Source organism: Pseudophryne corroboree, chromosome 7 (genome assembly GCF_028390025.1).
Source record: "Pseudophryne corroboree isolate aPseCor3 chromosome 7, aPseCor3.hap2, whole genome shotgun sequence".
In the NCBI taxonomy this organism is placed as follows: Eukaryota; Metazoa; Chordata; class Amphibia; order Anura; family Myobatrachidae; genus Pseudophryne; species Pseudophryne corroboree.
Window position 1 is genome coordinate 176879010 of NC_086450.1, and position 21423 is coordinate 176900432.

Sequence of the window (21423 nt, forward strand, 5' to 3'; positions counted from 1 at the left end):
AGTTCTAATCATTTATTTTATATAAGTGACGTTTTATTAAAGGTGAATATTTGAAATATATTATCAGTATATGATATCTGATTTATAACACAGTGGTAATATCAAATCTGAAATTTTAGGTTGTAGTGTTCAATGTTCGTATGCCCCGCACAAAGCACAACAAGCACACCCACTTGCCCTACAGCAAACTGTCTAGAAATGAGTTGTAAATGCTAGAACATATAACACCTATAGTATCAGTCTCTGTCAGGTCTGCAACCTTTTTCCAGACTCTTGCTAATCAGCACTTGCCACTGGTTGGAACTGTCATTTAAAAACTAAACAAAAAGCCTTATCAGTAAGCTGGAGCAGGTCTGAACCTGCCTTGTGTTGCTGGGAAACCAGGTATTTAATAGTAATTGTTATGTAGAGCTCAGCAAAGGCGAAGAGACACATTATGCAGGTGAAAGACTAACAATGGCTGGAGACTGATGAGGATCACAAATACTGATCCGACACACAAGGATCTGAAAACAGTTGGTAGTTAAAATAATTCTTTGTTGCATGAAGAGCTGAGGGACACTGCAAAAAGAAGAAAAACTTGTCTAAAAAATGAGAACAACTTTGAGGGGAAAAACAGCAGCAAATCATTGCTTAAGAAGACACTCAGCTTCACAATTAAATGTGGTCTCAAAATAGATTGACCTGAATCCAACATGGACAGATTATATGCATCGTTGAGGGAAGAGCTACAAGTCTTTGAGGAGCAGGTTCAGAAGTGTCGAGTAAACTTTGACTTGCAAACTCTGCAAAGAGCACTGGCCCTGCTGTTAGAAGAACACAAAGAACAGCTTGACAACTGGAAGCACATAGAGCAATATATCCAATCAACCTCCAATATTGGGGAACAGAGGGCACAGCTCCACAAGTACTTCTCTTGGCTCCTATCATATTTAGAGCATCTGCGTGCTATGAAGCATGCCTTTGATGATCATGTTGTTTTTCCGTTGTGTGATAATCTGTATATAAATGATGAGACAGAAACCCCACCAGCGCCCTTCCTGTTATCTCCTCCTAACATTACAAGCACTGCCAGGCAGTTGTTTCACCACAGGCGTAGGTGGGCTCTTCTGCTGAGCTCAGGGACCCTGGTACAGAACCACCATAGTTCTGGAACACCTCATTCAATGGCATTACTGCATTGTATCCCAGATATTTTTGAAGAAAGCCTAGTGACAGCTAACTTGGCACATAACTGGATCATCCTCCATGAAGCTCGGTGCAAGAATCCTTTAACGATCTTCCAACAACAACCAAAGCCAGGTGGTGAATGTCAGGTAGAAGAGCATACTGCAAAGAGACTTTTTGGCTCATTCCTATCTTCAGCTGACCTAGAGAGCCAAACCCAGTTAAAGGACATGAGAGAACATATGATGTTTCTTCTATGGAGAGCAGGACGAGCAAAAGCCCTGGAACAACAGGTGAGTGACTCAAAACTGAAAGTACGGAGTCTACAACAAGACATCTGTGAGCTACAACAATTACATCAAAAATATGGAAAGGAAACCTCTGGTGCACAGAAAAATATCAACTTGGAGGACCAAACGCGGCTGGAGAAACTGCAGCGGCAGCTGAATCTGGAGCAGTTCCAGCAGAGGATATTACAATGTGACTGGCAACTAGAGCTTGAAGTCAAACCATTGCTCATTCGACAGTTAAATACTGTAAGTTTCATTGAACTATTGTTAATCCTATTGTTTGCTTTTCAATTTGAAACATGACCAGTGCATATGCTAGCTCTTGGGATGCCAAGTGCAGTGCCCCTCAACCAGGGCCGGACTGCCCATCTGACACTCTGGTATATGCCAGAAGGGCAGATGGGTTGGTGGGCCGGTCCAATCCCACAGAGCCGAGAAGGCCGCGCGCAGCCCCCGGCTCTCTGATTTAGCCGCCCCCACCACCCGAAGCGTGCGTCTCCATGGAAATAGGGGCGTACTGTGAGTCCATGCCCTCCTGACTCGCGGCACGTCCCCACCCGAAGCATGCATCTCAATGAAAATGGGGGCGTGCCATGAGTCCACGACCCCTGACTCACGGCACACCCCCGTGTATTGTGTCCGTGCGCCACCCAAACAATTCACAAATGCACGGGCCGATTTGGCGCCTCAGTCCGTCCCTGCCATCAACCACTAGGCATGTATTGCTAGTCTGCTACCTCCTTAGACCAGTAGTGGATTTCCTACTAGGCACGTGAGGCATGTGCCTAGGGGTGGCTTTTGCTGGGGAACGGCCAGGTGATTTTTTTTTGTCAGTACAACTTATTTTTGTAATAATTTATTTTGCAACTGACAGGAGTGGGACAATGGGCAGCAAATTGTAATCCGAGAGGTGCTAGTGTGGTGAGGTTGGAGCTACTTTGGTGGACTTGAGGTACCCGGACTGGTACGGGGGGGGGGGGGGGGGGGATTTGGGGACGGCGGGGGAGTGTCAGTTCCTTCCCTGATAAAAAGATATGGGGTGGATCTGAACTGCTTAGAGTTAGTTGCAATTGTTGTCGTTGTTGCTTAAATATTCATATTGATAACTGTAAAACTGCAGAAATCAAAGACTTATTTTTTCAATTTTAAAGAAAGAAAAAGTGAAGGCAAACTACAGTACTTCGTACATGGGGCATTTGCTCCCTATAATCCACTAAATGTATATAACATACTGCTGCTTTTATAGTAAATTACACTGTGGGCAATATAGAATTAAAAATGTATTCATATACTGTACATTTAGCAAAAAAATATGATATTTAGAAATTGATATTTTACTTGCTATCCAAAACAGAAATATATCAGTCTTACACTTAGCAGGATCAATCTTGGACCAGTTGGTTCACTTGATATATTTAAACGTTGCTGCAAAGGTGACGTGCAATACGTTTCTGCACAGCCGGCCTTAGGCATAGGCAAACTAGGCAAATGCTAGGGCATATGGTATGCTTAGGGGCAACAGCAGCTTCTGCTGATTAAAATGATATGTGGCATGCCTATATTCTGTGTGTGACTGCGGCTGTATCTGCATACGAAATACTACATTGCAGTGTATTCCCTGAAATCACTGTAATGTAGCATTTCGTATGCAGATACAGCCGCAGTCGCACACAGAATATAGGTATGCTGCATATTATTTTAATCACCTGAAGCAGCTTGTGCATCCTAGCCACATAGTAATGCAAATAAGATGCATTTTCAGAAACAAAAGGCGCCAGACGTTAGCAGAGCTGCCAGATGACTCATGCCAGGCATCTCCTGCAGAACTAGTGGCGGTGCTAGGGGGCACCAACCAAAATCTTGCCTAGGGCATTATATTGGTTAGGGCCAGCTTTGCGTTTCTGTTACCTATAGCAACCAAATATTTGCTTTCATTTTCTACACAGGAGAAATCCCAGCATATCCTGCCCAGGACTGTTTCTAGCTAATTTGGCTCCCAGTGCGAGCATTAAATGCTCATGAAATGTGCGTGGCCTCACTAAAATTGGCGTGGCCTTGCAGGAAAAGAATACCTTTTACCACAGTTTTTGACCCTGCAACAACAGACCTCGGCCACCACAGGAATAAAAAAAACATTCCACTATATTATGTCCCACACAGAAATGCCCCTTGCACCACATTATGCCCCCTGCAACACAATGCCCGTGATACATTATGCCCTAAAGTAGAGCTTCTAATTACTTTTAAAATACCTGCTCATTGACAGGGGTTTCATGCGTTGGGTGTCATGCTTGTTGGCAGGGGTTTCATGCGCTGGGTGTCATGCTCATTGCTAGGTATTTCATAGACTGGATGTCATGCTCATTGCTAGGTAGTTCATAGACTGGATGTCATGCTCATTGCCAGGGGTTTCATGCTCTGGGATCCATGCTCATTTGCAAGGGTAATGCTTGTTGCCAAGGGTGTATATTTTCTAGCGGGTACTGATATCCTGCTCCCCTACCTCCCTCTTCCGTAGTACTCCGCTGGGGGGGGCAGAGTTTCACAGAATGACACTATATCCTCCAACATGTCCATCAGGTACAAAATGCTCTGTTCCTGGACTTTGCCAGTGGTAGTTGCAGAGGTGAGGCTGCAGCATAGTCCAAAATTCAAATAGGGGAGGTCACACCAACTGCCACCCCAAACATTGCCGTACGTGACTAGAAATGGCAGTGATCTTGCCATTATCTGTGCACCAGTGTTCCCCTATGCATTTATAACTTACGGCATAACAGATTTCACCTACTGTCCAATGATCTGACCAAATTCTCTTATTTATTTATTTGTATCAGCCTGGGCTAATATTATTTGGTGAAATTAGTTATGTTAGATGGCCCTATTACAGGGAATCCTAAGTTAAGTAACACTATGCTACATTCCCATTTACATACCTCCTAACTGTCCCGATTCCAGTGGGACAGTTCCGATATTTGGACACTGTCCCACTTGCGGGCTGCAGTACTTTGCGCGGACAGGAGGGGGGGCAGGTTGGGAGAGCCCGTGATCACTGAATGCGCACGGCATGTAACAGTGTGGGAAGCTGAGCCAGGGGCTGCTCAGGGAACACTAGGCACGCCCCAAAAATATGATTTTAATTACCTACTGGTAAATCCTTTCTCGTAGCCGGTAGAGGATACTGGAGTTCCATTTAGTACCATGGGCAGGGCCGGCTCTATCATTAGGCAGCTTTAGGCGGCTGCCTATGGACACCGGTCCCTGGGGGGCGCCACTGAATTCATCTAGCAAAATACTGAAGGATGTCTCTGTATGTGGCCTCCTCCTTTTACACTGCGCTGCCTGCTGCTGCAGGTCTAATCAGATGCGGCCGCTGCTATCAGGCTGTACCACATAGTGTCTCAGAGCTAGCTGTGTGCTGACAAGTGTAATATCAAGTCATGTGAAGGCACATAGGAGGCGGATGTAACTATGGCTCCCGAGGGGCGCCACCATGGCCGCTCCTCAAAGCCCTAATGCACCTCCTCCAGGCCCCTAGATCCCAGGTCTCCAGCAGCAAGCTGCACCTGATTACATGTCTGCACCCACCAACATCAATGTAATGCTGCTGCCGCCTGGAAGAAGCACCATGCCAATTACTAGGGAAAACAAGGAATCAGCTTAAGGTAAGTAACTCATGGGGGTTTCTGCAGGACCACAGACAGTACAGATATTACAGTCTAATAGGTGGTTTGCACTTGTAAATAGCATAATAGGGAAACACAGGCACTGTGGCACAATACAGTACATATGGAGGACGGGGGGTCAGTAATGAACTTACAGATAGGGGGAATGGAACACAATAAGGAGCATACAAATACATGTATGTGTGTATATATATGTATATATACATATTACACATACAATTAAATATCCCCACCAGACCCCATACAGTGTATATATAAATATGGTCATCACTCAAGGACTTTGTGACTTTGTTTACAATATACTTTTTCACTTTAAAGTGCTTGAATGTTGTCCTTTTTCTCTGTATATGTATATTGATGCATTTTACCCCAGCCCACCTTGTGGCCACCTGCATCTCCTCTCCGAGAAGTGATGATGAAAGGGGGGGGGGGGGTTAAGGTTAGGGGGCGCTAAACTGAAGCTTTGCTTAGGGTGCAGAGAGACCTTGCACTGGCCCTGACCATGGGGTATAGACGGGTCCACTAGGAGCCATGGGCACTTTAATAATTTGTTAGTGTGGGCTGGCTCCTCCCTCTATGTCCCTCCTACCAGACTCAGTCTAGGAAACTGTGCCCTAGGAGACGGACATACTTTGAGAGAAGGATATAAAGTTTAGTGGTGAGATTCCGAACCAGCACACACAAACCAGAGGAAAGCTATGCTAACCCAACTTAGGAAACAGGAACAGCAACAGCTGAACCAACAATACTTAACCAAGTAACAGTGCAGGAAGAATGAAACACCGGGTGGGCGCCCAGTATCCTCTACGGACTACGAGAAAAGGATTTACCGGTAGGTAATTAAAATCCTATTTTCTCTTACGTCCTAGAGGATACTGGGGTTCCATTTAGTACCATGGGGATGTACCAAAGCTCCCAAACCAGGTGGGAGAGTGCTGAGGTTCCTGCAGAACTGACTGACCAAACTGAAGGTCCTCAGAGGCCAAAGTATCGAACTTGTAGAACTTAGCAAACGTGTTCGAACCAGACCAAGTAGCCGCTCGGCAGAGCTGTAAAGCCAAGACACCCCGGGCAGCCACCCAGGAAGAACCCACCGACCTAGTAGAGTGGGCCTGTACAGATTTTGGAACTGGCAAACCTGCTGTGGAATAACCATGCTGGATAATGAGCCTGATCCAGCGTGCAATTGTCTGCTTTGAAGCAGTACACCCAATTTTATAGGGATCATATAGAACGCACAGCAAGTCGGATTTCCTGTGACGAGCTGTCCTCTTTACGTATACCTTCAAAGCTCTCACAACATCCAAAGACTTTGAAGTAGCAGAAGTGTCGGTGATAACCGGAACCACAATAGGTTGGTTGATGTGAAACGCAGACACCACTTTAGGAAGAAATTGCTGACGAGTTCTGAGTTCAGCTCTGTCCTCATGGAAAATGAACTAGGGGCTCTTGTGAGACAAAGCCCCCAGCTCCGACAAATGTCTTGCTGAAGCCAAGGCCAACAGTGTGACGGTCTTCCACGTAAGATATTTTACGTCCACCTCCTGTAAGGGTTCAAACCAGTCCATTTGGAGGAACTGCAGCACCAAATTGAGGTCTCAAGGTGCCGTGGGAGGCACAAAGGGAGGTTAGAAGTGCAGAACACTTTTCAAGAACGTCTGGACCTCAGGGAGAGAAGCCGATTGTTTTTGAAAGTAAATAGACAAGGCCGACATCTGGACTTTTATGGAGTCCAGACATAGGCCCACATCCACACCTGCCTGCAGAAAAAGCAGGAAATGTCCCAGATGAAATACCATCGCAGAATAATTCCTGCTCTCACACCAAGAGACGTATTTCTTCCAAATACGGTGGTAATGTTTAGACGTTACCCCCTTCCTGGCATGGTTCATAGTCGGAATAACTTTGTTAGGGATCCCTCTTCTGGCTAGAGTCAGCCGTTCAACTTCCATGCCGTCAAACGTAGCCACGGTAAGTCCTGATAGACGAATGGGTCCTGTTGGAGAAGATCCTTGCGAAGAGGTAGAGGCCACGGTTCTTCGAGGAGCATCTCCAAAAAGTCCGCGTACCAGGCCCTTCTTGGTCAGTCAGGAGCAATGAGTATTGCTTGAACCTTTTCCCTTTTTATTCTTTTTAGAATTCTTTGGAGCAGAGGAAGTGGAGGAAACACATACACCATCTGATAGACTCATGGAGTCGTCAGAGTGTCTACTGCCACTGCCTGTGGGTCTCCCGACCTGGAACAATACCGCTTGAGCTTCTTAATGAGACAAGAAGCCATCATGTCGATTTGTGGATATCCCCATCAACATGTCAAGCACCTAAACACTTCCGGGTGAAGGCCCCACTCCCCCGGGTGCAGGTTGTGTCTGCTGAGGAAGTCTGCTTCCCAGTTGTCTACTCCCGGAATGAAGACCGCTGAAAATGCCACAGCGTTTTTTTTCTGCCCAGGGGAGAATTCTTGACACCTCTGATATTGCTGCTCTGCTTTTCGTTCCGCCCTGTTGGTTTATGTACGTCACTGCCATCACATTGTCCGACTGAACCTGAATGGCCCAATCATGAAGAAGATATGAGGCCTGCAGAAAGGAGTTGCATATGGCCCAGAGTTACACAATGTTGATTGTAAGGATGACTTCCTGACTTGACCATCTTCCTTGAAACTGCACCCCTGGGTGACTGCTCCCCAACCTCTGAGGCTTGCGTCTGTGGTTAACAGGATCCAGTCCTGAATTACGAACCTCCGAGGTGAGAAATCTGTAGCCACCACAGAAAGGAGATCCTGGCTTTTGGCGACAGACGGATACTCTGTGTCAGCGTCCGGAGTCTTACCGGTACGCTGGGGCCACGGGGCTGGCTTCCTTGGTGATGTGCAGCAGCGGCAAAGGTGGGCTGCTGCGCCAGATCCATGGGCAGCAGTAGCGGCGGTGAGGGGGTCCGCTCGTGGCGGCGGGACGCCGCTACAGTGGGTCGCTCTTGCTGAGCCGTTGCTAGGAGACATGGGGCAGTGAGCAATGTGGCTTTGCAAAAAGGTCTGCATTACTGGGCGCCGCCATGTTGGAGACCAAGTTTTAAGCATAGTTCCTGTTTCCTGTTTCTTCCAGCCAATCCAGGGGAAGCTCTCCCTATAAAAGGGGGCTGGTTTAGGACAGGGACGCCAGTGCTTCAAGTTACAACCCTGTTGTAGGTGCTTTAGCCTGTGCTCCCAGGATTCCTGCTGTATTCTGGTTCCTCCTGATCCTGGAAAACCCGGTCCAGTAAGACTCTTTGGACATAGTCGGCCCCGGGTCTTCTGCCTCGTCTTTCAAGCCACACTCCACAGATCTCCTTCACCAGCCACGCCTTTGTACCACCGACCACAGCCTGCAGATTATTATCTTCAGCTTCATTTTCCAAACCACAGTCCACAGTCCTTGTCTCCAGCCACGTCTTCAACCACCATCCACAGTTCCACAGTTCATCATTTACAGTCTCGTCTTTCAAATCACAGTCCACAGTTCTTCGCCTCCAGCCACGCCTTTAACCACTATCCACAGTTACGCAGTTCATTAATTACAACCTCGTCTTTCAAGCCACAACCCGCAGTTCTTTATCCTTAACAATCGTTCTCCAGCCTCAGTTCTCTACCTCAGCCCTGTACATAATAAATACTTTCTATTGACTCTCAAACCCCGCCTACGTTCTTCATTGCTCCGTGTCCCATGCGAAGGAACTATATCCAACCCCCTCATCTTGTTCATCCACAGCCTGCTACCTCCTCGGGCAAATCTCAGCTGCCGGATCCTCAGACTTTGCTAGACGTGACACTCTGATGCATGTGAAGATGCGATCCGGACCATTGTCCAACAGATCGAGCTGGAATGGTCTTGCATGAAACCTTCCGTATTGAAGCGCCTCGTAAGAGTTCACCATTTTCACCAGAAGGCAAATGCATAGATGCACCGATATCCGGGTTGGCTTCAGGACATCCCGAACCATCGACTGGATTACCAATACCTTTTCCAACGGAAGGAACACTGTCTGCGACTCCGTGTCCAGTATCATTCCCAGGAATGGTAGCATCCGTGTTGTCTCTAAGTGAGATTTCGGAAGGTTCAGAATCCACCCGTAATCCTGGAGAAGTTTGGTTCAGAGACCAATGCTGTCCAGCAACCTCCCCCTGGATGGCACCTATATCAGAAGATCATCCAGGTACGGAATTATATTCACTCCCTGTTTGCGGAGTATAAACATCATCTCTGCCATCACTTTGGTGAATACCCTCGGTGCCGTGGAGAGACCAAATGGCAGGGTCTGGAACTGGTAGTGACAGTCCTGCAGTGCAAACCATAGCTAAGCCTGATGAGGCGGCCAGATCGGAATGTCAAGGTACGCATCCTTGATATCCAGAGACACTAGGAATTCCCCTTCCTCCAGACCTGAGATCACCGCTCTCAGAGACTCCATCTTGAACTTGAACACTCTTAAGAACGGGTTCAAGGACTTCAGGTTCAGATTCAGTCGTACCGAACCGTCCGGTTTTAGTACTACAAACAAGTTGCAATAGTACCCCTTGTTGTGCAGATGAGGTGGAACTGGAACAATGACTTGAGTCTGTACCAGTTTTTGGATGGCATGCTGTAAAGTTATACTTGCCTCTTGTGAAGCTGGTAAGCCTGATTTGAAGAATCTGTGAGGTGGGAGGTCTTGGAACTCCAGTCTGTAGACCTGGGAAATAAGATCTATGACCAAGGGATCCTGGCACGAACTTGACCAGATGTGACTGAAGAATTTTAGTCGGGCTCCCATCTGACAGTCCTCCAGGCATCGCGGTCCACCATCATGCTGAAGGCTTTGTGAAAGCAGAGCCTGAGCCCTCTTCCTGAGCACCTGCAGTTGCTGGTTTGCGTGGTTTACCTCTTGCGCCTCTGGAGGCCGTAGAAGCACCTCTGGATTTGCCCTTAAACTTGGCAGTCCGAAAGGACTGTAAAGTTGAAGCTGAATAAGCTTTCCTGGCTGGGGGAGCTGCGGAAGGAAGATACGTAGACTTACCCGCAGTAGCTTTGGAGATTCATTTGTCTAGTTCGTCTCCAAACAATGCCTCTCCTGTGAATGGTAGGCCTTCCACGCCTTTCCTGGAGTCCACATCAGCAGTCCACTGGCGTAGCCACAAGCACCTGCGTGCTGAGCCTGCCACAGCGGTGCTGTGCGCATTAAGCAAACCTAACTCTTTTATGGCTTCCACTATAAAGTTCGCAGAGTCCTGTATATGCTGCAGGAGTAAAACAACATCCCCCCTAGACAAGGAATCTAACCCCTCCATTAGGTTACCTGACCATTTAGCAATGGCTTTTGTGATCCACGCACATGCAATAGTGGGTCTCTGAGCCACCCCAGCAGCTGTGTACAATGATTTGAGTGTAGTCTCAATTTTACAATCAGCTGTGTCTTTTAGGGAGGCTGCACCAGGGACAGGCAATACAATTTGGCATGACAGCCTAGAGACTGATGCGTCCATTATCGGTATCCTCCAGAGGAAGAAAAAAAAGATGAGAGCAACCTTTTAGGGATTTTACATTTCTTATCAGGATTAACCCACGGTTCTTCAAACAGGGTATTCAATTCCTTTGACGTAGGAAAAGTGACTGAGGACTTCATTTTTACATTAAAATAAGATTCCGCACACTCCTCTGTCACCTTATCAGGAATTTGCAGAACATCTCTGACAGCCTCTATAAGAGCCTCTATTTCCTGTGACAGAGTAGTATCTCCCCCCTCCAGATCCACCTCACCCTCCTCCATGTCTGACCCGTCAGCGTCAGAGTCAGACTGCAGGATATGAGCCAGAGATCATTTTTGCGGACAAATGGGAGGGGATTGAAACGCTGGTTTGGGGACTGAGTCTCTATTCATAAAGTCATCCACAGTCTGTCTTAAGTATTGCGTCTCTTTCTCATTGCGGGATAATTTCGTAGAAATATTGGAGACCATTCCCTTAATGGAATTAACCCACTCCGGTTCAGCCCCGCTATTCTGGGAAGGTGCACTGCCCCAAGTACCCAGTAGTGACCCCCCTGGTGAAGAGGAACACTCCTTTGTACAAGAAACATACTCTTTGCCTGACATAATGTAAATGTGGCAGCACACTCACACAGGAAAAGGTTAAGCACAATTAACCCACAAAGAGCCCTTCAGGGAGACACAGAGTTATTTGGAGCCAGCCCCCACTGTGCCCTTATCGCTAATGCCAAGCTTAGCCGAGTCACAGACTAAGTACCTTGATAGGGGACTTAGCACACTAAGAATCGCTCCCCCATGCTATAACCCCCTGGTACTGCTGAGGTAATCTTGAGTCTCTCTGGAGTAGCCACGCGTCCCTGTCAGTCAGCGTCTGTGTTCACTGCAGAGGGAAAATGGCATTGGTGAGCTGCTGGATCTGCTTATAGTGAAGGCCCCGCCCCTTCAATGGCGCGCGGTCTTCCCGCTTTTTTTATACTGGCTGTGGTAATCTGGTGCTTAAAATGGAGAGAAAACCGTTTTAAGGCTGTTTTTGCCAGTGTGGGTAATGTGTACAGTGTACTGAGACGCATCTGTGTACTGTGTCTGGAGATGCATTCCGCCCAGGTTAGAAGCCGTGCATCTCCATACCCTCATGCCGCCATAATGGCCAGTGCCCTGCTAACCGGGACGACGATTTAGTATTCACCACTCTTCATTCTTCTGGCTCTGTTAGGGGTGGCGGCGTGCTGCGGTAATGTACGCTCGCCGTGGTGGGGCTTGCGAATAGTTCCCTCAGGAGCTCAGTGTCATGTCAGCAGGGAACGGGACCATTAACCCTTCAAGAGGTTGGGCCGCCCCCCCCTACCCTAAGTCCCACAAAGCAGGCAGGCTGGTGCCAACCATCCTTGCCTGAAAATAACAGATATATAAAATAAATGCAGAAAGCTATTCAGGAGGTTCCATAAGCGTGACCGGCTCCTCCAGGCACATTTACTAAACTGAGTCTGGTAGGAGGGGCATAGAGGGAGGAGCCAGCCCACACTATTAAATTCTTAAAATGCCCATGGCTCCTAGTGGACCCGTCTATACCATGGTACTAAATGAACCCCAGTATCCTCTAGGACGTAAGAGAAATTATGATAATATAGGGCATAAAACAAGGCCCCGCCCCTCCATCTGAGGCCCTGCCCCTTCTCTGGATATGATTGTGCCAGGTCCCACATTGATACTTTCTGAAGTTGGTAGGTATGCAGTTATGAGCTGAGGAGATAAACTGCAGCAGCCTTGCTATAGGTATAAGAAATACAGTTCATGCAATGTTACAAGCTAGCATTTACTGATTTATTTTTTCCCCATTAGCTGATATCAGCATAAACTAGGACATGAGGTAAGTGATCTAATAAGTCTCTTGTGGCTCCAGGTTCGAGAGAGCTGCTCACAACTGGAGGCGTCACTGAGTCCTAGTAACAAGCCACAGAATGGGTCTCCCCAGGAGTCTGTAGGAGCGCTCAGCGAAATGGATTGGGACAATAGCTCCATCTTTTCTCACAGTTCAACGTATTCATCTGAGGTATTTTCTCCCCACTGATGGGCCTAGACTAACAGAGGACATGTGATTACCAAGATACAACATACGGTATGTTGGCATTATGGACCAGATTCAGAGATGGACACAGAAACTCATGTGGTACCCCATCAAGACTGCAACTGACATTTAAGTGACTTCTGTGCCCTTTACCTCCTGTACAAAATGGTTGTACGCTTTGTGACTTGCAGCTGAAAAAGGCTTAACGCTGAACTGCTTATGTGGCCCCAAGGATAAAGTCATTTATATGTGATGACACTGTGTTCTTTACCGTATTGCTGAAACTATAAACTTTCATTACATTTTGCATCGAATTCATAATAATCTATAAATAATTAGTATCATTACAAAGAGTTAATGTAATGATAATGTGTAATAGTTAATGCCACTTAGGGGGTGATTCAGACCTGATCATAGATGTCATACCCTCCAACTGTACCTTTTTAATAGGTACAGTACCTTTTTTATGGTCACGCCCCTTTACCTGTGGCCACGCCCCCTTTTCCAATTTGTACTGTTTTTTATGTGTAAATTGTTGGAGGGTATGAGATGTGCTAAATTTAGCACATCTACGATCAGCTTCCCTAACATGCGGGGAGACGCCCAGCACAGGGCTAGTCCACTCCACATGTCAGGGCCGATTTCCCTACACAAGTACAAAAGCACTGCACAGCGGCGATGCTTTTCTACTGGAAGAGTAGCTCCCAGCCAGCACAGCTCCTGCGTGCTGGCAGGGAGCTACTCGTTGCAGCCCGGGTCGCAGCGGCTGCATGTGACGCCGGCGCATGCACAGATCAGGCCTGATCACTGCTGTAATCAGGTCTGAATTAGCCCCTTAATCAGAAGTTATTTCAGGTACTGTACAACAGTCAATGCTACAGAGTTCCAGTTGAATAAATATAAATCTGGTTGAATCGAGTGTAGATTATTGTCAAAACCTGTATGTAGAAAAGAGAGGTCGCACAAGTCCTCTATTCTTTTGAACAAAACGCCCTTGAGTATTTTTTTATATTATATTCATGTGAATGTTCTTTACTGGGGGGTGCTACCACAAGCAAGATAGGATTATGTATACATAAAGAAAGAACAAGATTGCCTTGTAGTGGTATAAAATTTAACTTTTAATTCATATTATTAAAAAACATTTGCGAAATATAGGATAAAATATAGAAGTGAAAAGATAGAGAAAAAGTGTTTAAAATATGTGACTTCCTACACACAGGGTGTCCGCGAATTGTACAGCCTATATACCTTTATAGTGTGAACGTATCTACGTATTTGTGCTCATGCTCATTAATAAATGTTGTGCAGTCCCCAGCATTATTCCTGTCTTATTCTTTATTGCCCTATTGGTACACACCATATAGTTCCAAACACTATTTGTGTAACAGGTACAGATGGAGCCACGATCATCTTGGCTTCTCTGCTGCGCCTGGGCACACCATGGTTTATTAGCATAAACCCTTCATCTATTGTTCTCAGCTGCAATACAATACAGAGAGAACAATACATCAGGGGATTAAAAGGGGTACATTTACTAAGCAGTGATAAGAGCGGAGGAGTGAGCCAGTGGAGAAGTTGCCCATGGCAACCAATCAGCACTGAAGTAACATCTATCATTTGCATACTATAAAATGATTCAGAGCTGCTGATTGGTTGGTGGGGAAATTTCTCCACTGGCTCACTTCTCCATTCTTATCACTGCTTAGTAAATGTACCCCTAAGTCATTACAGCAGGGGATTAAGTTTGAAAGCCCTGGCTCAATTAATCCTATTAAAGGGCAAGATAAAGATGGCTCCATCTGTATATTGGGCCTAATTCAGACCTGATCATAGCAGCAAATTTGTTAGCAGTTGGGCAAAACCATGTGCACTGCAGGAGGTGTGTGTGTGGGGGGGGGGGGTGCAGAGAGAGTTAGATTTGGGTGGGGTGTGTTAAAACTGAAATCTAAATTGCAATGTAAAAATAAAGCAGCCGCTATCTGCCCTGCACAGAAACAAAATGACCCATCCAAATCTAACTCTCTCTTCAAATGTTATATCTGCCACACGTGCATCGCACATTGGGGGTGATTCCGAATTGTTCGCTCACTAGCTGCTTTTAGCAGCATTGCACACGCTAGGCCGCCGCCCTCTGGGAGTGTATCTTAGCTTAGCAGAAGTGCGAACAAAAGATTAGCAGAATTGCAAATAGAAATTTCTTAGCAGTTTCTGAGTAGCTCGAGACTTACTCAGCCATTGCGACCAGCTCAGTCCTTTTCGTTCCTGGTTTGACGTCACAAACACACCCAGCGTTTACCCAACCACTCCCCCGTTTCTCCAGCCACTCCTGCGTTTTACAACTCGAACGCCTGCATTTTTCCGCACACTCCCATAAAACGGCCAGTTTCCGCCCAGAAACACCCACTTCCTGTCAATCACACTAGAGATGAGCGGGTTCGGTTCCTCTGAATCCGAACCCGCCCGAACTTCAGGTTTTTTACACGGGTCCGAGCAGGCTCGGATCTTCCCGCCTTGCTCGGCTAACCCGAGCGCGCCCGAACGTCATCATCACGCTGTCGGATTCTCGCGAGGCTCGGATTCTATCGCGAGACTCGGATTCTATATAAGGAGCCGCGCGTCGCCGCCATTTTCACACGTGCATTGAGAGTCATAGGGAGAGGACGTGGCTGGCGTCCTCTCCGTTTAGAGAAGAGAGAGACACAGTATTTTCGGGGAGCATTATTAGGAGGAGTACTACTGTATACTACTATACTACTTGCTGAAGTGATATTTATAGATTAGATAGTGTGACTGTAAGTGTATTATCTGACTTGTGGGGGAGACACTGACAGTGGGGAGCAGTTAGAGTCTGAGAGCAGGACTCAGGAGTACATATAACGTACAGTGCACACTTTTGCTGCCAGAGTCAGTGCCACACTGCCATTGTTGTGACCACACTGACCACCAGTATAATAATATATTTTGTGATTGTCTGCTTAGGCCTCGGAGTACTAGTTGCAAGTTGCAACGTGACCTGTCCTGAAGTGACCACCAGTTTAATAATCAATCACCACCAGTTTAATATATATATATATATATATAATTGTATATAATATATATATATATATAATATTGTATACCACCTACCCGTGGTTTTTTTTTTTTTTCATTCTTCTTATACATACTACTATAGTAGCTTACTGTAGCAGTCTGCGGTGCTGTGCTGACCTGACAGTGTCCAGCAGGTCCGTCATCAGTCATTACATAATAAATATATATAGTACCTGTCCGGCTGCAGTACTAGTGATATTATATTGATTTCATCTCATTATCAATAATTTATCATCCAGTCTAGACTCTATATTAGCAGCAGACACAGTACGTTAGTCCACGGCTGTAGCTACCTCTGTGTCGGCACTCGGCAGTCCATCCATAATTGTATACCACCTACCCGTGGTTTTTTTTTTTCTTTCTTCTTTGTACATACTACTATAGAGTATAGTAGCTTACTGTAGCAGTCTGCGGTGCTGCTGAGCTGACAGTGTCCAGCAGGTCCGTCATCAGTCATCATTACCTAATAAATATATTATCTACCTGTCCGGCTGCAGTACTAGTGATATTATATATACATACATATATATATTGATTTCATCTCATTATCAATCATCCAGTCTATATTAGCAGCAGACACAGTACGTTAGTCCACGGCTGTAGCTACCTCTGTGTCGGCACTCAGCAGTCCATCCATAATTGTATACCACCTACCCGTGGTTTTTTTTTTTCTTTCTTCCTTGTACATACTACTATAGTATAGTAGCTTACTGTAGCAGTCTGCGGTGCTGCTGAGCTGACAGTGTCCAGCAGGTCCGTCATCAGTCATCATTACCTAATAAATATATTATCTACCTGTCCGGCTGCAGTACTAGTGATATTATATATACATACATATATATATTGATTTCATCTCATTATCAATCATCCAGTCTATATTAGCAGCAGACACAGTACGTTAGTCCACGGCTGTAGCTACCTCTGTGTCGGCACTCGGCAGTCCATCCATAATTGTATACCGCCTACCCGTGGTTTTTTTTTTCTTTCTTCTTTGTACATACTACTATAGTATAGTAGCTTACTGTAGCAGTCTGCGGTGCTTCTGAGCTGACAGTGTCCAGCAGGTCCGTCATCAGTCATCATTACCTAATAAATATATTATCTACCTGTTCGGCTGCAGTACTAGTGATATTATATATACATACATATATATATTGATTTCATCTCATTATCAATCATCCAGTCTATATTAGCAGCAGACACAGTACGTTAGTCCACGGCTGTAGCTACCTCTGTGTCGGCACTCGGCAGTCCATCCATAATTGTATACCACCTACCCGTGGTTTTTTTTTTTCTTTCTTCTTTGTACATACTACTATAGTATAGTAGCTTACTGTAGCAGTCTGCGGTGCTGCTGAGCTGACAGTGTCCAGCAGGTCCGTCATCAGTCATCATTACCTAATAAATATATTATCTACCTGTCCGGCTGCAGTACTAGTGATATTATATATACATACATATATATATTGATTTCATCTCATTATCAATCATCCAGTCTATATTAGCAGCAGACACAGTACGTTAGTCCACGGCTGTAGCTACCTCTGTGTCGGCACTCGGCAGTCCATCCATAATTGTATACCACCTACCCGTGGTTTTTTTTTTTTTCTTTCTTCTTTGTACATACTACTATAGTATAGTAGCTTACTGTAGCAGTCTGCGGTGCTGCTGAGCTGACAGTGTCCAGCAGGTCCGTCATCAGTCATCATTACCTAATAAATATATTATCTACCTGTCCGGCTGCAGTACTAGTGATATTATATATACATACATATATATATTGATTTCATCTCATTATCAATCATCCAGTCTATATTAGCAGCAGACACAGTACGTTAGTCCACGGCTGTAGCTACCTCTGTGTCGGCACTCGGCAGTCCATCCATAATTGTATACCACCTACCCGTGGTTTTTTTTTTCTTTCTTCTTTGTACATACTACTATAGTATAGTAGCTTACTGTAGCAGTCTGCGGTGCTGCTGAGCTGACAGTGTCCAGCAGGTCCGTCATCAGTCATCATTACCTAATAAATATATTATCTACCTGTCCGGCTGCAGTACTAGTGATATTATATATACATACATATATATATTGATTTCATCTCATTATCAATCATCCAGTCTATATTAGCAGCAGACACAGTACGTTAGTCCACGGCTGTAGCTACCTCTGTGTCGGCACTCGGCAGTCCATCCATAATTGTATACCACCTACCCGTGGTTTTTTTTTTTTCTTTCTTCTTTGTACATACTACTATAGTATAGTAGCTTACTGTAGCAGTCTGCGGTGCTGCTGAGCTGACAGTGTCCAGCAGGTCCGTCATCAGTCATCATTACCTAATAAATATATTATCTACCTGTCTGGCTGCAGTACTAGTTATATTATATATACATACATATATATATTGATTTCATCTCATTATCAATCATCCAGTCTATATTAGCAGCAGACACAGTACGTTAGTCCACGGCTGTAGCTACCTCTGTGTCGGCACTCGGCAGTCCATCCATAAGTATACTAGTATCCATCCATCTCCATTGTTTACCTGAGGTGCCTTTTAGTTGTGCCTATTAAAATATGGAGAACAAAAATGTTGAGGTTCCAAAATTAGGGAAAGATCAAGATCCACTTCCACCTCGTGCTGAAGCTGCTGCCACTAGTCATGGCCGAGACGATGAAATGCCAGCAACGTCGTCTGCCAAGGCCGATGCCCAATGTCATAGTACAGAGCATGTCAAATCCAAAACACCAAATATCAGTAAAAAAAGGACTCCAAAACCTAAAATAAAATTGTCGGAGGAGAAGCGTAAACTTGCCAATATGCCATTTACCACACGGAGTGGCAAGGAACGGCTGAGGCCCTGGCCTATGTTCATGGCTAGTGGTTCAGCTTCACATGAGGATGGAAGCACTCAGCCTCTCGCTAGAAAACTGAAAAGACTCAAGCTGGCAAAAGCACCGCAAAGAACTGTGCGTTCTTCGAAATCCCAAATCCACAAGGAGAGTCCAATTGTGTCGGTTGCGATGCCTGACCTTCCCAACACTGGACGTGAAGAGCATGCGCCTTCCACCATTTGCACGCCCCCTGCAAGTGCTGGAAGGAGCACCCGCAGTCCAGTTCCTGATAGTCAGATTGAAGATGTCAGTGTTGAAGTACACCAGGGTGAGGAGGATATGGGTGTTGCTGGCGCTGGGGAGGAAATTGACCAGGAGGATTCTGATGGTGAGGTGGTTTGTTTAAGTCAGGCACCCGGGGAGACACCTGTTGTCCATGGGAGGAATATGGCCGTTGACATGCCTGGTGAAAATACCAAAAAAATCAGCTCTTCAGTGTGGAGGTATTTCAACAGAAAAGCGGACAACAGGTGTCAAGCCGTGTGTTGCCTTTGTCAAGCTGTAATAAGTAGGGGTAAGGACGTTAACCACCTCGGAACATCCTCCCTTATACGTCACCTGCAGCGCATTCATAATAAGTCAGTGACAAGTTCAAAAACTTTGGGCGACAGCGGAAGCAGTCCACTGACCAGTAAATCCCTTCCTCTTGTAACCAAGCTCACGCAAACCACCCCACCAACTCCCTCAGTGTCAATTTCCTCCTTCCCCAGGAATGCCAATAGTCCTGCAGGCCATGTCACTGGCAATTCTGACGAGTCCTCTCCTGCCTGGGATTCCTCCGATGCATCCTTGCGTGTAACGCCTACTGCTGCTGGCGCTGCTGTTGTTGCTGCTGGGAGTCGATGGTCATCCCAGAGGGGAAGTCGTAAGCCCACTTGTACTACTTCCAGTAAGCAATTGACTGTCCAACAGTCCTTTGCGAGGAAGATGAAATATCACAGCAGTCATCCTGCTGCAAAGCGGATAACTGAGGCCTTGACAACTATGTTGGTGTTAGACGTGCGTCCGGTATCCGCCGTTAGTTCACAGGGAACTAGACAATTTATTGAGGCAGTGTGCCCCCGTTACCAAATACCATCTAGGTTCCACTTCTCTAGGCAGGCGATACCGAGAATGTACACGGACGTCAGAAAAAGACTCACCAGTGTCCTAAAAAATGCAGTTGTACCCAATGTCCACTTAACCACGGACATGCGGACAAGTGGAGCAGGGCAGGGTCAGGACTATATGACTGTGACAGCCCACTGGGTAAATGTATGGACTCCCGCCGCAAGAACAGCAGCGGCGGCACCAGTAGCAGCATCTCGCAAACGCCAACTCTTTCCTAGGCAGGCTACGCTTTGTATCACCGCTTTCCAGAATACGCACACAGCTGAAAACCTCTTACGGCAACTGAGGAAGATCATCGCGGAATGGCTTACCCCAATTGGACTCTCCTGTGGATTTGTGGCATCGGACAACGCCAGCAATATTGTGTGTGCATTAAATATGGGCAAATTCCAGCACGTCCCATGTTTTGCACATACCTTGAATTTGGTGGTGCAGAATTTTTTAAAAAACGACAGGGGCGTGCAAGAGATGCTGTCGGTGGCCAGAAGAATTGCGGGACACTTTCGGCGTACAGGCACCACGTACAGAAGACTGGAGCACCACCAAAAACTACTGAACCTGCCCTGCCATCATCTGAAGCAAGAAGTGGTAACGAGGTGGAATTCAACCCTCTATATGCTTCAGAGGTTGGAGGAGCAGCAAAAGGCCATTCAAGCCTATACAATTGAGCACGATATAGGAGGTGGAATGCACCTGTCTCAAGCGCAGTGGAGAATGATTTCAACGTTGTGCAAGGTTCTGATGCCCTTTGAACTTGCCACACGTGAAGTCAGTTCAGACACTGCCAGCCTGAGTCAGGTCATTCCCCTCATCAGGCTTTTGCAGAAGAAGTTGGAGACATTGAAGGAGGAGCTAACACGGAGCGATTCAGCTAGGCATGTGGGACTTGTGGATGGAGCCCTTAATTCGCTTAACAAGGATTCACGGGTGGTCAATCTGTTGAAATCAGAGCACTACATTTTGGCCACCGTGCTCGATCCTAGATTTAAAGCCTACCTTGGATCTCTCTTTCCGGCAGACACAAGTCTGCTGGGGTTCAAAGACCTGCTGGTGACAAAATTGTCAAGTCAAGCGGAACGCGACCTGTCAACATCTCCTCCTTCACATTCTCCCGCAACTGGGGGTGCGAGGAAAAGGCTCAGAATTCCGAGCCCACCCGCTGGCGGTGATGCAGGGCAGTCTGGAGCGACTGCTGATGCTGACATCTGGTCCGGACTGAAGGACCTGACAACGATTACGGACATGTCGTCTACTGTCACTGCATATGATTCTCTCACCATTGAAAGAATGGTGGAGGATTATATGAGTGACCGCATCCAAGTAGGCACGTCACACAGTCCGTACTTATACTGGCAGGAAAAAGAGGCAATTTGGAGGCCCTTGCACAAACTGGCTTTATTCTACCTAAGTTGCCCTCCCACAAGTGTGTACTCCGAAAGAGTGTTTAGTGCCCTCGCTCACCTTGTCAGCAATCGGCGTACGAGGTTACATCCAGAAAATGTGGAGAAGATGATGTTCATTAAAATGAATTATAATCAATTCCTCCGTGGAGACATTGACCAGCAGCAATTGCCTCCACAAAGTACACAGGGAGCTGAGATGGTGGATTCCAGTGGGGACG

At 46.3% G+C, this 21423-nt stretch overlaps 1 protein-coding gene across 2 annotated transcripts; it reads left to right on the forward strand.

Moving 5' to 3' along the window:
• The first annotated feature begins 432 nt into the window (after positions 1–432).
• LOC134943488 (uncharacterized) lies at positions 433–14017 on the forward strand. Of its 2 annotated transcripts, none has more exons than XM_063932308.1 (2): positions 433–1703; positions 12479–14017. In XM_063932308.1, exons 1-2 carry the CDS (start codon positions 696–698, stop codon positions 12491–12493), a joined length of 1023 nt encoding a protein of 340 aa, XP_063788378.1. In that variant the 5' UTR covers positions 433–695; the 3' UTR covers positions 12494–14017. The 2 variants fall into 2 exon arrangements, with proteins under 2 accessions (XP_063788378.1, XP_063788377.1); XM_063932307.1 differs by having other exon boundaries at positions 12540–14017.
• The last annotated feature ends 7406 nt before the right edge of the window (positions 14018–21423 follow it).

Bases quoted from the DNA above. Each gene is read 5' to 3' on its own strand.
- LOC134943488 (XM_063932307.1), top strand. From the start codon at position 696: ATGGACAGATTATATGCATCGTTGAGGGAAGAGCTACAAGTCTTTGAG. The intron at 1,704-12,539 runs GTAAGTTTCATT...TTGTGGCTCCAG, and splicing joins TCATTCGACAGTTAAATACT to GTTCGAGAGAGCTGCTCACA.